The 13,553-nt window shown below is 41.1% G+C and overlaps 1 protein-coding gene across 3 annotated transcripts in view; it reads left to right on the forward strand.

Moving 5' to 3' along the window:
- Positions 1 to 3,784: 3,784 nt before the first annotated feature.
- Positions 3,785 to 13,553, forward strand: part of LOC136866048 (protein lethal(2)essential for life) — a 132,319-nt gene continuing 122,550 nt past the window's right edge. Inside the window, exon 1 of one of the 3 annotated variants that reach the window (XM_067142680.2) lies at positions 3,785 to 4,260. In XM_067142680.2, the coding sequence (XP_066998781.1) occupies positions 4,076 to 4,260 (185 nt within the window). In that variant the 5' untranslated portion in view covers positions 3,785 to 4,075. The remainder of the gene's footprint in view (positions 4,261 to 13,553) is intronic. The other 2 variants (XM_067142682.2, XM_067142683.2) reach the window with 2 other exon arrangements.

The raw sequence follows: 13,553 nt of genomic DNA on the forward strand, positions 1-13,553 counted from the left end.
CACATTCTCTCACTTTTAACGAACAGGACTACACTACTTATCTAACAGTCCAAAGTTCCAGACCTAGAATGTCCTAACCGCAGACAGCCGTGATACGTGAACACTCTTCGGCGGGGAGAGGGTCGAATAGTGGAGGCTCCCAGGGCAAAAACTATGCCCAATTACTAGTCTGTTTCCTAGGAGTACCCGATGAGTCGGAAAATATCAATTCACTACACTGGCGGCGGAAAAATCTATCTGATTTGAAGGCAAATTTTTTCTCCAAGCCAGAAGAGAAACCCCCTCTTCAAAAGTGAAGAGAAAGAGGCTTTTCTTAAGAAACGGTTCTTTTCAGAGTTGAATTTTGAGTTATTTAGTTAATATTGTGGTGCTATAATTTGGAAAAAGGCCTAAATTGTTCTTCTAGACCAGGCCATACTACTACTACTACTAAGTGAGGCTCTGCCTTAAGTATGCACACTGCTTATTCAAAACAGCGCGTCAGAGTAGGGATCGAATAGCTGAAATACTATGATGAACCAGCTTGTTACGTACCAACTGTATAAGAAAATCTATGAACCAGAGGAATGGCATGCTAAAGAAGAAAGTTTTCTAACTCCCCGGCTATTTCCCGCCAATATTCAGTCAGGCTGTTATAATCGGTACGCAGCAGTAATCCCATCCATCGGGGTTGAGAGGCAGCATAAGAGACAAAGAACATCACAATAAACAATGGTCAATGTAATGTCATTGTTCGATATTATAGGCCTTCCCATTTGGTTTTCTTCCGACTCTGAAATACCACTCTTATCATAGTCGGTACGGTAAAACTGAATAAGAGATAAATGATCGGAAATTGTATGCTCTATAACTTTTTTATATAGGCCTAGTACTTTTCGATAGGACCAATAACATTGGTATTTAAAAATTACATTTTAGGTACCTTCCCCTAAACTACAATTTCATCCAGGATGAATAAAGTTGTTTATAGCTTAGACTGTAGCTTCTTTTTCCCCGACTCTATATACCGATTTTCATTAAATTCTGTTAACCCATTTTCTCCTGGCTCGGCGTTGATATGGACTTGGCAACAAAAATACAAATTCATGAATATCTGTGTTATCATAGCCGGTACGGTAAAAATCTATGATATAAATGGTCGGAAATTTAATTTCTTTATAACTTTGGTTATGTAGTGTTTATCAATACGACCACTAATAATATAAACATTCGAGAATTAAATTGTATGCCTTCCACTAAACTACCATTTTATTCAGCGCCAATTAAATTATGTATAGCATGAATTGTAGTGGCTTATTCTCCGACTTACCGGGCGAGTTGGCCGTACGCGAAGAGGCGCGCGGCTGTGAGCTTGTATCCGGGAGATAGTAGGTTCGAATCCCACTATCGGCAGCCCTGAAGATGGTTTTCCGTGGTTTCCATTTTCACACCAAGCAAATGCTGGGGCTGTACCTTAAATAAGGCCACGTCCGCTTCCTTCCAACTCCTAGGCCTTTCCTATCCCATCGTCGCCACAAGACCTATCTGTGTCGGTGCGACGTAAAGCCCCTAGCAAAAAAAAAATTCTCCGACTTTGCATACCAATTTTCAATGAGATAGGACCACTAATAATGTATTTAAGAATTAATTTTTAGGCCTTCCCCTAAACTACCATTTTACTCAGCGTGAATAAAATTATTTATAGCTTAGATTGTAACGTCTTGTTCCCCGACTTCGTATACCATTTTTTTTATTAAGATAGGACCATTAATAACATAAATATTTGAAAATTAAGTTTTAGGCCTTCGCGTAAACTACCATTTTATTCAGCATGAATAAAATTATTTATAGCCTAGATTGTAGAGACTTATTCCCCGACTTTGCATACCGATTTTCATTAAGTTATCTTTAGCCGTTTTCTAGTGATGCGTGTAGGCCTACATACATGCAGACAGACAGACAGACAGACAGAAATTTCGGAAAAGTAAAAAGTGCATTTCCTTGTTACTGTGGACATGATCGATACAGAAATACCATTATTTTCAAATTCTGAGCAATGTACAAACAAAACTCTTATTTTATATATATAGATTAGCCTACATCAGTTATGAACAAAAGGAATGAAAAAATATATACTGTATTTGCGATATGCGGCGCATGAATGTAAACTATATCTCAATATCCTGACTCATCCCTTCTATGCTGTGAGTGCAACGGTGTTGGTAACATATTTGCTGGTTCTGATTCTGTTGCTGAAGTCCATAAAGAAAGACGTAATGGTGCCGCATGGTCCGACCGTCAGTCCAGCAATTTCTAGGCTCTTGAGATATTTTTATGACTGTTATTAATTATTTAAAGACCCGCCTTATCAATACAATTCAAAATTTAATATATTTATGTATTAGCATTAAATAATTAATAACAGTAATTTAAGTCAATACGGACCATTGGTGGCCGTTATGGTCAAGCGTATAGATACATACTTTTATGATTCTAGGAGATATTATTTTTCGTGTTTTTTCCTCAGGAAAGTTGGCACTTGATGTAGACGTGGACAAGTTTTATGGCCAGATGCCCTTCCTGACGTAAAAGCAGTGTGAAAGAATGTATTTTGCATGTTTCTGCGGTAGTTAATAGTGTAGTATGTTGTATTTAGATCAAAAGAAGTGTATTAAGAACACAAAACACCCAGTTTCCGAGTCAGAGTAAGACAGTAGGTTCCCACTATCGGCATTCCTGAAGATGGTTTTCCGTAGTTTCCCATCTTCATACTAGGCAACTCTACCGTAATTAAGGTCACGACCACTACCTTCCAAATCCTAGCTCTTTCCCATCCTTTCGTCGCCGAAAACCTTTGATGTGTTAGGGCGACGTTCGCTAGGAAAAAAGCAATAGTAGTAACTTAATACACAGTTTATATCTATCCTTTTCCTCTTTGTCGACGTTTTCTGATTGTGTCGCATCTGACAGTCGGGTCGATTATATATCTGCGTGTTGGTCTTTTCGTCAAAGAATAGAATTCGGTTAGGAATTATCAAACCTACGCAGCTTGATTAGAGCAAGTGTGATATCAGAAAATCAGGGGCGAAACATGCATGCACCGGGAGAGTTGGCCATGCGGTTAAGGCCGCGCAGCTGTGAGTTTGCATTTGGGAGATAGTGGGTTCGAACCCTACTGTCGGCATCCCTGAAAATGGTGTACCGTGGTTTCTCATTTTCACACCAGGCAAATGCTGGAGCTGTATCATAATTAAGGCCACGGCCGCTTCCTTCCGAACTCACAGGCCTTTCCTATCCCATCGTCGCCATAAGACCCATCTGTGTCGGTGTGACGTAAAACGAATTGTAATAATAAAAAATAATAAAAACTTGCATGCTGGTGCAGGTCTGAAGATATTCAATGAACTTCGAAAGTTTTCAAACAAAACATTCTAATGGGTTATTAAACTTTCGTTGCAGCGTTAGTGCCAGACGGATTCTGGAGCCAAGATCCTTCTCCGTCGATGAGCTGTGAAAGGATCTCTTAACGTCTGTCGTGTCGTAGGCATCTGACGTCGAATTTACGCGAAAATTCGTCACAGCCCCTCCATTTGTACCATCAGAATTCTCAGAAGAATGGTGTGAATAATACGACTATTCCTGTCCGGTCTGTGGGAGTTTCACTAAACAGGTAATTAATAGAAATGTTTCCTAAGGTTTGTGTCTTGTTTTCAAAGTTTTTTCTTACCATTTGAAGGATTGTGCAGGATTGCCGATTTTACAATAGCGTGTGTGTACGAATGCCGCGTCACTGTTGATGTAGCAGGCCATGCCGAGGGCGGATTGTTCGCGCGCACGGGCCGTGCTCGGCTGGCAGCCCGACTAGCTTGCTTTAAATACACATGCCAGCGTCGGCGAGCGCTAGAGCGGAGAAGACAAGCGAGCAGAGAAGACCTGTACGTAACCTACAAGCGACACTTGCCCATTCAGGAATTATTCAAGTGCGCACGTGGTGAACTATTTGTCACACAATCCATATTCTGTGATTAATAAGGTGATTTGCCTTATAATTTAAGTTTTTTTCGTGAAGTGTGTAAGAAATATTATTTAAATCGAAATGGCAGAAAGTGGAGTGAAGCGTAACATCCCCATCAAGTTGGGCGACTTCAGCGTTATTGACTCAGAATTCAGCAACATCCGGGAGCGCTTCGATGCCGAGATGAGGAAGATGGAGGATGAGATGGCACGCTTTCGCTCCGAGCTCATGAATCGTGAATCGAATTTCTTCAAAAGCACCACCAGGTAAGCGCAGCCACAGATAGGAGACTTACAAAGTGTTGTAGTATTCGTGTGACTTGAAGGAGGGGAAGAGAAACACCAAAATACTGAGTTTCCCATATCTAGGTCAAAGGTCATACCTGTAGCCGGGCTGTCTGTATAGTTTCGGCGGGAGAGGGTTATGTGAAATTTTAAGTATCGAAAACGAAGTGCATTATAAGGAATGCATGGATATTTTCTTCACTACGTTTATGAGAGATTTATATTGAAAAACCTGTTTAAAAATCAAAGTTAGAACATGTAAGAATAATTTCTCTTCCCCTCTACACAAATGTGATGTTAATTATTGTTGGTTTGACGTTTAAAACACACTAACTCAAAAACATTAATTCCATATATTTTTTTCCTTCTTACCTTTTTATTAGTGTTTCACGTAAGGTAGAAGTGGAATAAACCTGGAGGCCCCGGGTTCGATTCTCGGCCAGGTCAGATAATTTTACCTGGACCTGAGGGTTGGTTCGAGGTTCACTTAGCCTACGTTATTAGAATTGAGGAGCTATCTGCCGGTGAGATAGCGGCCCCGGTCTCGGAAGCCAAGAAGAACGGCCAAGAGGATTCGTCGTGCTGACCACATGACACCTCACAATCTGCAGGCCTTCAGGCTGAGCAGTGGTCGCTTGGTAGGCCAAGGCCCTTCAAGGGCTGTAGTGCCATGGGGTTTGGTTTCGTTAGAAGTGGAATAATGTAACATTGGTACATTAGTATATTGCATAGCACGTTCATATGCAAACAATATCTACAGATGCTTTTTAATAAGTTTGCTAATAAAATGTTATACTCTTTTTCTGACTTTTATTCAGGCCATAAATTTAAAATAAGCGTAACTTGAACGTTTCTAATCATATTTAGATTTTATACAGCATATGAGTTGGATATTTTTCATCATTTTCTTTCTTTTGGTCATATTTTGATCTATATAATGGGAACAATATCATGCCATTCAAATGTACTTGTCCACTGAAATGAGGACAGTGTAGTAGGTCTTATAAAAACGAAGTGAAGGTGCTAAGTGGATGTGATTAATGTACAAAATTGTGACATTTTGCACGGTAGTGAAACTGTCTTGAATTAAGACGTCTCACAGCTAAATAGCAGTCACTTCAATAAGTTTAATTAATCGCCTATGGCGTCTTGAGACGCTAAAATAAGCTTGTAATTTTCGGTTAAGCCTTGTGTTTTGAAACTCTAATGTTGCTCAGATGTAAGAGACCAATATTCTTGATTACAATTTCCAATATTTTTAGATCAAGAACAACCGAATCCTAATGACGACAGATGATGTAGGAAGATTTGTGTGTTTTCATGCTAACTGATACGTGCCTGTGTGATGTATAGTTTTCTAATTAACATTTTTACATCTAAGCATTTGCCTAAATGTTGTATCAGCGTGTTTTAACCTTTAAACCGACTATGATTTTTTTATCAAGTGAGTTATTTTTGCATGGTTTTTAGTTGAAGTGTAATAACTTTTTTCTTGATTTTGTTATTGTTTAATTGACTTTTTATAATATACTACCAACAGTAGCTTACCATTAGAAATGCATTGCTTTACATTATTTAACTTAGCAAAATAACCATATTTTATTTGTCAATAATATTATTTTAAAATGCCTCAGCTGATAAGAATTCTCTCATTCATGTCCACTCGTATTTAAATTTAAGCTGAGATCATTCATAATGTCATATGGAAGTACCACTAAATCTCACTTGCTGACGTTCCCAAACAGGAAATTTATCTCATGTTTTAGACTTCTTATCAGGTGCAGGCTTGCTGTTCTTATGTACACAACGCACACACCAATACACGGGCGAGATAGCATATCAAAATACTATCAGTTATTTGCTCACAAGAATAGTTCTACAAATTTAGTCTGTGACTTAAGTAGTTAAAGAAAGGTATTAAAGTTGATATCTCTGGTCGAAAAAAAAAATGAACGTTTAAGGAAATCCAAATAAAAATGTAGTAATTTACAGAATGGAGTCCTAATGACCTGTTAATCTTACATTATGTGTGTCAGCCTTTCATAGGATGTGCGTCTTAGCATTTCTCATTATTACAAAGTTCACAGATTGTGAAGATATACTGTAGATGGACAATGATATTAATTAGCACAGACTGTAGGTAACATATTTATGAATACATTGTCCGCTGGAGTAATCGAGAAAAGTGAGTGCTCGGAAGATATCCGGACATCTGGATGTTCTAGTGTACCTTGGCATTTTAAGTACATCATATTGTCTTATAATTTGCATAATGAAGGAATTTCTAATCAGATTTTGTTTGCTATACTTCGTGGCGGTACCCAACAGATGACGGTGAACGGTATTAATTTCTCCGGTAATATGTTTTTTCTTTATGCGAGCTCTTATTTCGTCGTTGTTTATACAAACTCTGCTTAAATACTGAAAGGAGCGTTGAAGTCAAGTTCTGTCTTAATTTGCATTCCTTGCGGTGTTTCACGGCTTGAGGAGGCACCGTTCCCCTAGTTTCCTGGAGCGCATCATTATTCCCGTAGATAATTACGGTTGGGAAGTGTAATTATAAGCGTGTAGATAGTAAACTGCGATTCATGCTTTGTTTTCAAGGTTACCAGGCCGGAAAAGTACTTGGAAGCTGGCAGTTTGAAAGGTAAATTTCCTCTTATCATATGTATAACAACGCGGAGAATGGACAAGCCTTCCGCTTGTTCCCCCTTCCCCTCTATTTTAGTAACGCTTCATATGGAGGTATTCAGTGAGAATGGTTATAGGCTACAGTAGATATCAGCCCTTTGTGACGCTGAATTCGACAAGGAAGAACAAGGGTATTAGCTAAAAGAAGGATCTTGAAAGTCAGAAATCTTCCTTTTCAAAGTTCTGTGCTCAGAAATCAATGTGTTGTGAGATAGTCCAGTTAACACTAGAAAGTTTTAGACCATACCTGATTTAAGTCGTTGAATTCTCTGGATAATGCAAAGCTGACATTGCTGAAGAAAACCTGCCCACTACCAAGCATTCCTGTTTCGAAAACGGTGGGCTTAGGAGTAGCCAACTCGAAAGTTCTCTGAACAGGTGGAACTATTCCAAGTGATACACGACAACAGCATACCATCATTCTCCTTTTAGAACAAGATTGCAGTGTTTGCGATGGCGAGGCAGTATTTTTATGGCTTTAGCCCAGGTCAGGTTCCTCAATAATAGGTTCTACAATTAATTTTATTCAAGGAAAGAAACAGAGGAGGTGTGTATTCTTCTCTTTCTTTCTTTCTTTCTTTCTTTCTTTCTTTCTTTCTTTCTTTCTTTCTTAATCTGTGTATCGTCCAGGGTTGGCTTTTTCCCTCGGGCTGAGCGAGGGATCCCACCTCTACCGCCTCAAGGGCAGTGTCCTGGAGCTTTAGACATCGGGTCCGGGGATACAACTGGGGAGAATGACCAGTACCTCGCCCAGGCTGCCTCACCTGCTGTACTGAACAGGGGCCTTAGTAGGGATGGGAAGATTGGAAGGGATAGACAAGGAAGAGGGAAGGAAGCGGCCGTGGCCTTAAGTTAGGTACCATCCCGGCATTTGCCTGGAGGAGAAGTGGGAAACCACGGAAAACCACTTCCAGGATGGCTGAGTTAGGAATCGAACTCACTTCTACTCAGTTGACCTCCCGAGGCTGAGTGGACCCCGTTCCACCCCTCGTACCACTTTTCAAATTTTGTGGCAGAGCCGGGAATCGAACCCGGGCCTCCGGGGGTGGCAGCTAATCACACTAACCAATACACCACAGAGGCGGACGTGTATTCTTCTACTGTATTTAATATGCTTAAAAAATCACGCATAGTTCTGAGAGTGTCCGTTTCCGGGTCTCAAACCCAGTAGTTGAAGTAGTCGGAGTTATGAAAGGTGGAGAATACCTATACCATTCGATACTATCACATACGATGTTGGCTTGCAAAATATCGTCTTTTATCGCTGGTGGTTTAACCTCGCACTAATACATCGAAAGTTTCCTGCGCCTTGAGCATGTAAAAGGGCTTGGAATGGGAAGGTGAAGGCCCAGCATTTGTCTGGTATGAAATTGTAAAACCATGGAAAACCATCTTCAGGGCTATCGACGGTGGGATTCAAACCCACAAACTCCCGAAGGCAAGTTCACATCAACGCGCCCAAGCCGCGCGACCAACACGCTCTGTTGCAAAACATGTAAAGTAATAACGTCCCTCTTCACCATTACGGATGTCGGATACGCCGAGGTGTCTGAATTTTGCGCCGCAGAAGTGTTAACTCAGGAGTGGCACGAAGCTGGCAAATTTTAAAACTTTCATTACCGCCGAACTGAGCGGGCGTTGAAACCGCCTACTATAGTTCTGAAAGCCAGCGCTCTACATTTTAAGCTATTCTGTGCTGTATAAAAGATCTGATGTCACCTTTGGTGTTTAGGCCTATCCGACAACATTGATTAAACTTAACAATAGGCAAAGCAAGTTTCTCTGTCATTTGGTAGAGTAAACCGAAACGTCGAAATTGATACTCATATCTCGTAAATGACGTCAAATCATACTTGCACTTGATGGGGGAGGCCTTAAGATTATTATTATTATTATTATTATTATTATTATTATTATTATTATTATTATTATTATTATTACGGTACGTAATTTTTCACTGTTCCGATAACTTAAGTCAAGGCCAACTTAATACCTATCGAGGGCAAAATTTAAGAAATCCATCAGGGGCCACATCATGCATTAAGTTTTGTTTTATCAATGTTGGGTATTCAGCCCGAAGGCTGGTTTGATCCTCTGCAGCTCCGCCAACAGCTGTCATAAATAACGTAGGCGTCACTGAAGAGGCGTACTAGGGAAATGAGGAGTGAGGTAGTTTCCCCTTGCTTTGCTCACCGAGCCAGCCGTTGCTATTACATATCAGTCTGCCAAGCCCACTGAAATGCATGCACCAACCGACCCTATGAGCGATATTTTCACACCATTCATAACAGGGACTGGCTGCATAAGAAATGGTATTACTAGCATCACTCATACCTCAGTCACTTTCATATTGTGAAAGCAAAGGACGCGACTGAGACAGGTCAATGAAAGTAACAAATTTGATATAGCCCATACCAGGAGACATAGCGCACTGTAAACACTACATCTCGCCAGCAAAGGCATGTTTTATCAATGTGGAAGGAAAAATGCAAGTTGGAAGATATAATTTAATAAACAAAGGTCGGTTGACGGGACATTTTCCATTAGTCACCGCGGAATAGCCCTAGGATAAATTATGTTTCTGCACAAATAATGAGCGTGAAAATCTTGTGAAACATAGTTTTATGGTCGTTAAATCGTTACTGTCATCCTTCCACACAGTGAGAATATTGTGGTTTCTGAATACTGTATACCAACGATTTAAAATTACTTCTAATTAGGAGGTTGTCATTCGAATAACACGTGATTACATGGAATCTGAAAGTCTGTTGCTGTTCTTATATTTACTTGTTTCAGTGGAGAATACACTTCTTCCCATGAGTAGGCACTTGCAAAATAGACAACGCAATCATAGTGTATACACTCTAGTGCAAAACTCTATACACTTGTGAAGCGTTCTAGTACAAACTAAATACTATGTCGATACAGTGATTAACTTATGACATAAAAAGTAAACCTTAGACTTCCCGGGGCTGTAATATGTCACTTCGCGCGCCGCCAGTTGGCTTAAACTTTTTCTTGCTCTTTGCTTTACGTCGCACCGACACAGATAGGTCTTTTGGCGACGACGGGAGAGGAAAGCCCTAGGAATTGGAAGGAATCGGCCGTGGCCTTAATTAAGATACAGCCCCGGCATTTGCCTGGTGTGAAAATGGGAAACCACGGAAAACCATCTTAGGGCTGCCGACAGCGGGGCTCGAACCCACTATCTCCCGATCACTGGATACTGGCCGCACTTAAGCGACTGCAGCTGTCGAGCTCGGTAGTTGGCTAAAACTGACTTAAAGTGATCATATTCTCGAAATTCGACTCATCAATCCATAAGCTGCTTTGATTCTGCTCTCGATGCTACCTCAGTCTGAACCAACTTTTCATCTATACGTAAACTATTCCATTCTTCCTCTGTCATAGACTACTCATCTCTTGGCCTCAACAATCCATATTTCCCTTAAAAACCAACTGAACAAGTCCTTCCTAGGTGTTTCAAGATGTATTCTATCAATCTTCTTTTACTGGGCGAGTTGGCCGTGCGGTTAGGACGCGCAGCTGTGATCTTGCATCCGAGAGAGACCGAGCACGATAGCTGCAGTCGCTTAAGTGCGGCCAGTATCCAGTATTCGGGAGATAGTAGGTTCGAACCCCACTGTCGGCAGCCCTGAAGATGTTTTTCTGTGGATTCCCATTTTCACACCAGGCTAATGCTGGGGCTGTACCTTAATTAAGGCCACGGCCACTTCCTTTCCACTCCTAGCCCTTTCCTGTCCCATCGTCGCCATAAGACCTACCTGTGTCGGTGCGACGTGAAGCAATTTGTAAACTTTATATATTTCTGTTTAAATACTCAGGAACTTGATATCTAGTACTTAGCTTAATGAAGCCCACTGTTCAGCATGACAGGTGAGGCCGCCTGGGCGAGGTAGCCCTTCACCCCAGTTGTATCCCCGACACAAAGTCTCACGCTCCAGGACACTGGCCTTGAGGCGGTAGAGGTGGGATCCCTCGCTGAGTCCGAAGGAAATGCCAACCCTGGACGGTAAAAAGATTAAGAAAGAAAGAAAGAAAGAAAGAAAGAAAGAAGAAAGAAAGAAAGAAAGAAAGAAAAAAGGCTGTCAACTTGCATTCGGGAGATAACAGGTTCGAACCCCAACGTCAGCAGCCATGAAAATAGTTTTCTGTGCTTTCCCATTTTCACACCACACCACATTAAAGCCAATGTCGCTTCCTTCCCAGTCCTAACCCCTGAACTTATACATTTAAGACGAACATAAGAACCCAGCCCCCGAGCCGGAGAAATTAACCAGACGACGTTAAAATCCCCGACCCGGCCGAGAATCGAACCCAGGGCCTTTCGGACTAAAGGCCTATTAAGTGGTTAGAAAAAGACATACACAGCTCACCTCCATTGGGGGTGTACCTGAAAAGAGCTGCGTCACTTCGGGACGAGGACACGAATTTACATCATCATTTATAATGTAGGCCTCTATGATAAATAATTGAGTCGAGAAAATAAAAGTGGATTTTAGAAAACGAAGTAGTCTTGTGTAGGATGTGGATGCTCATGAATAGCAGCTGTGAGATACTTGTACTGTTGTGAAATATCCCAACTTGGCATGTAGCAAAAGGTTATCATTGGATGAAGTCAGACCTTGCCAACTTTTTCTACATCGATGATTCAGTCACTTCCTTCTCCCATGATATTTAAACTAGTACATCCAAGATACCATATCGTCTATTCATACATCAAATTGATGTTTCTACATATTTCTAAATTCATGATAAATTCCACAGACTTGATCTTCTGAGGTATAACGCTATATTTAAGATGAGAATGACAAGGTAACCTCTGATTTATTTTTAAGTGTGTGGAGAGTGATTGTAGTTTTCAAGAAAAATAACAAGATTATCAGTCTCTTAACCATTAAGCAAAAAAGCATAAGCAAAATTATCTCCGTGCAGGCATAGAAAGTCCCCAGAGGATTGAAAGGTAAAGGCTTACACTATCCGCAAGTGGGATAGAGTAGTTAGCTCTGTGCTCGACCCGACCGCCTTTGCTCTTCGTAATGGCCTGGTACTCTTTCTGGTGTAGGCTGAGTGAACTTCAGGGCTGTGTGCTTCTCGAGAAGTGCGTAAAAATGTCGTCGAATCCGCGTCCTTCTGGGCGAACTGAGCACCCCTTTATAGCTTCGGTTAGGCAGCCTCTGAAACGTAAATCACAAGAGAAATTGTATCACATTGCTTGAAGATTATGGATAACGGCTAAAGAAAGTGAAAGGGGGTCTAGAACAATAAGTGAAGTAAAATCGGACCCATTTGGGACCCCGTGACCGTCTCACAAGCTCCTGAGAGCGGATGGAAAGTCATGGTTCATGGCATGCCCGTAACGGATGCTGTGGGTGCGCCAGTGATGGACGATGCCATGATCACACATCTGAAGCGCGTAGCTAAAAATACGCAACACATTGCGGAAGCGAAGGTCGTTGGCTCACGTCGTGTTCTCTTCTAGAGATTTCTACACCGTCTTTTTCACGCGCCAGTATCTTTCCGATCTGAGGAGGGAAGTACTCCAAACTCAAGGCAGGCATCTCTCATTCACTCTCCCATCCTTCAGGGAAAATATGTAGTTCCCAATACTTGCAAATGAAACTACGAAAAATGTAAAACAATGATAAAAATAATTATTAATAAAAATTCGTGACTACTCATTTCAAAGGATACCTATGCAATAAGCCAAATGATCACTTAATCTCGAACTGGAGTTTACTTGAGAAAGAATGGTCAATTATTTACCTCTCATCTGCCAGCTAACACTATGTGATCACCCACCAGAGTAACGACCATGTCCAGTGTAGCTTAAACACAGCGCTCAGTCACGATTCATTGTTTTTAAACCGGACACAGCACACTGTTTATTATGTGCCGTCCTTGGAGTGTCGGGTTCGATTCCCAGTACTGCCAGAAATTTAAGATTCGTGGGTGGCAAATGATTGAACCAGGTTTGAACTGTGTATGGTTAAGATGTGGTGCACACTGTACTAGGTACCATGTTTTACATTGTAAACAGCGATCAGAATCACTGGTGAAATTTTGCAACGAAGACTAATGATTTATATAGTAATTCTTTGCACATTGTGCGCGTTAAATAAAATTATTAAATAAAATTATAAATGATTGAAAATGTACAAACAGTCCGAAGACTGGTTAGATCCTCTACAGCTCTGCCAACAGCTGCCATAGATAGCTTAGGCGACGGTGAAGAGGCTTACAAGGGGAATTATGTGTGAAGTAGTTTCCCGTTGCTTTCCTCATAGAGAAGTTTGGTATTACGTATCAGTCTGCCAAGTGCACTGAGATGCACGCACCAATCGACCTTGTGAGTGACATTTTCAGGACATTCATAGCAGGGACTGGCTGCATAAGGAATGGTGTTACTAACATCGCTCATACCTCAGTCACTTCCATATTGTCAAAGTCAAGGATGAGACAGAAATAGGCCAATTAGAGTAACACATTTATTCTAGCGCGCACCAGAAGATGTAGTGCACTGTAAACACTAGGTCTCGCCAGCAAAGGCTGACCATAGATAT

Source organism: Anabrus simplex, chromosome 3 (assembly GCF_040414725.1).
Source record: "Anabrus simplex isolate iqAnaSimp1 chromosome 3, ASM4041472v1, whole genome shotgun sequence".
NCBI lineage: Eukaryota > Metazoa > Arthropoda > Insecta > Orthoptera > Tettigoniidae > Anabrus > Anabrus simplex.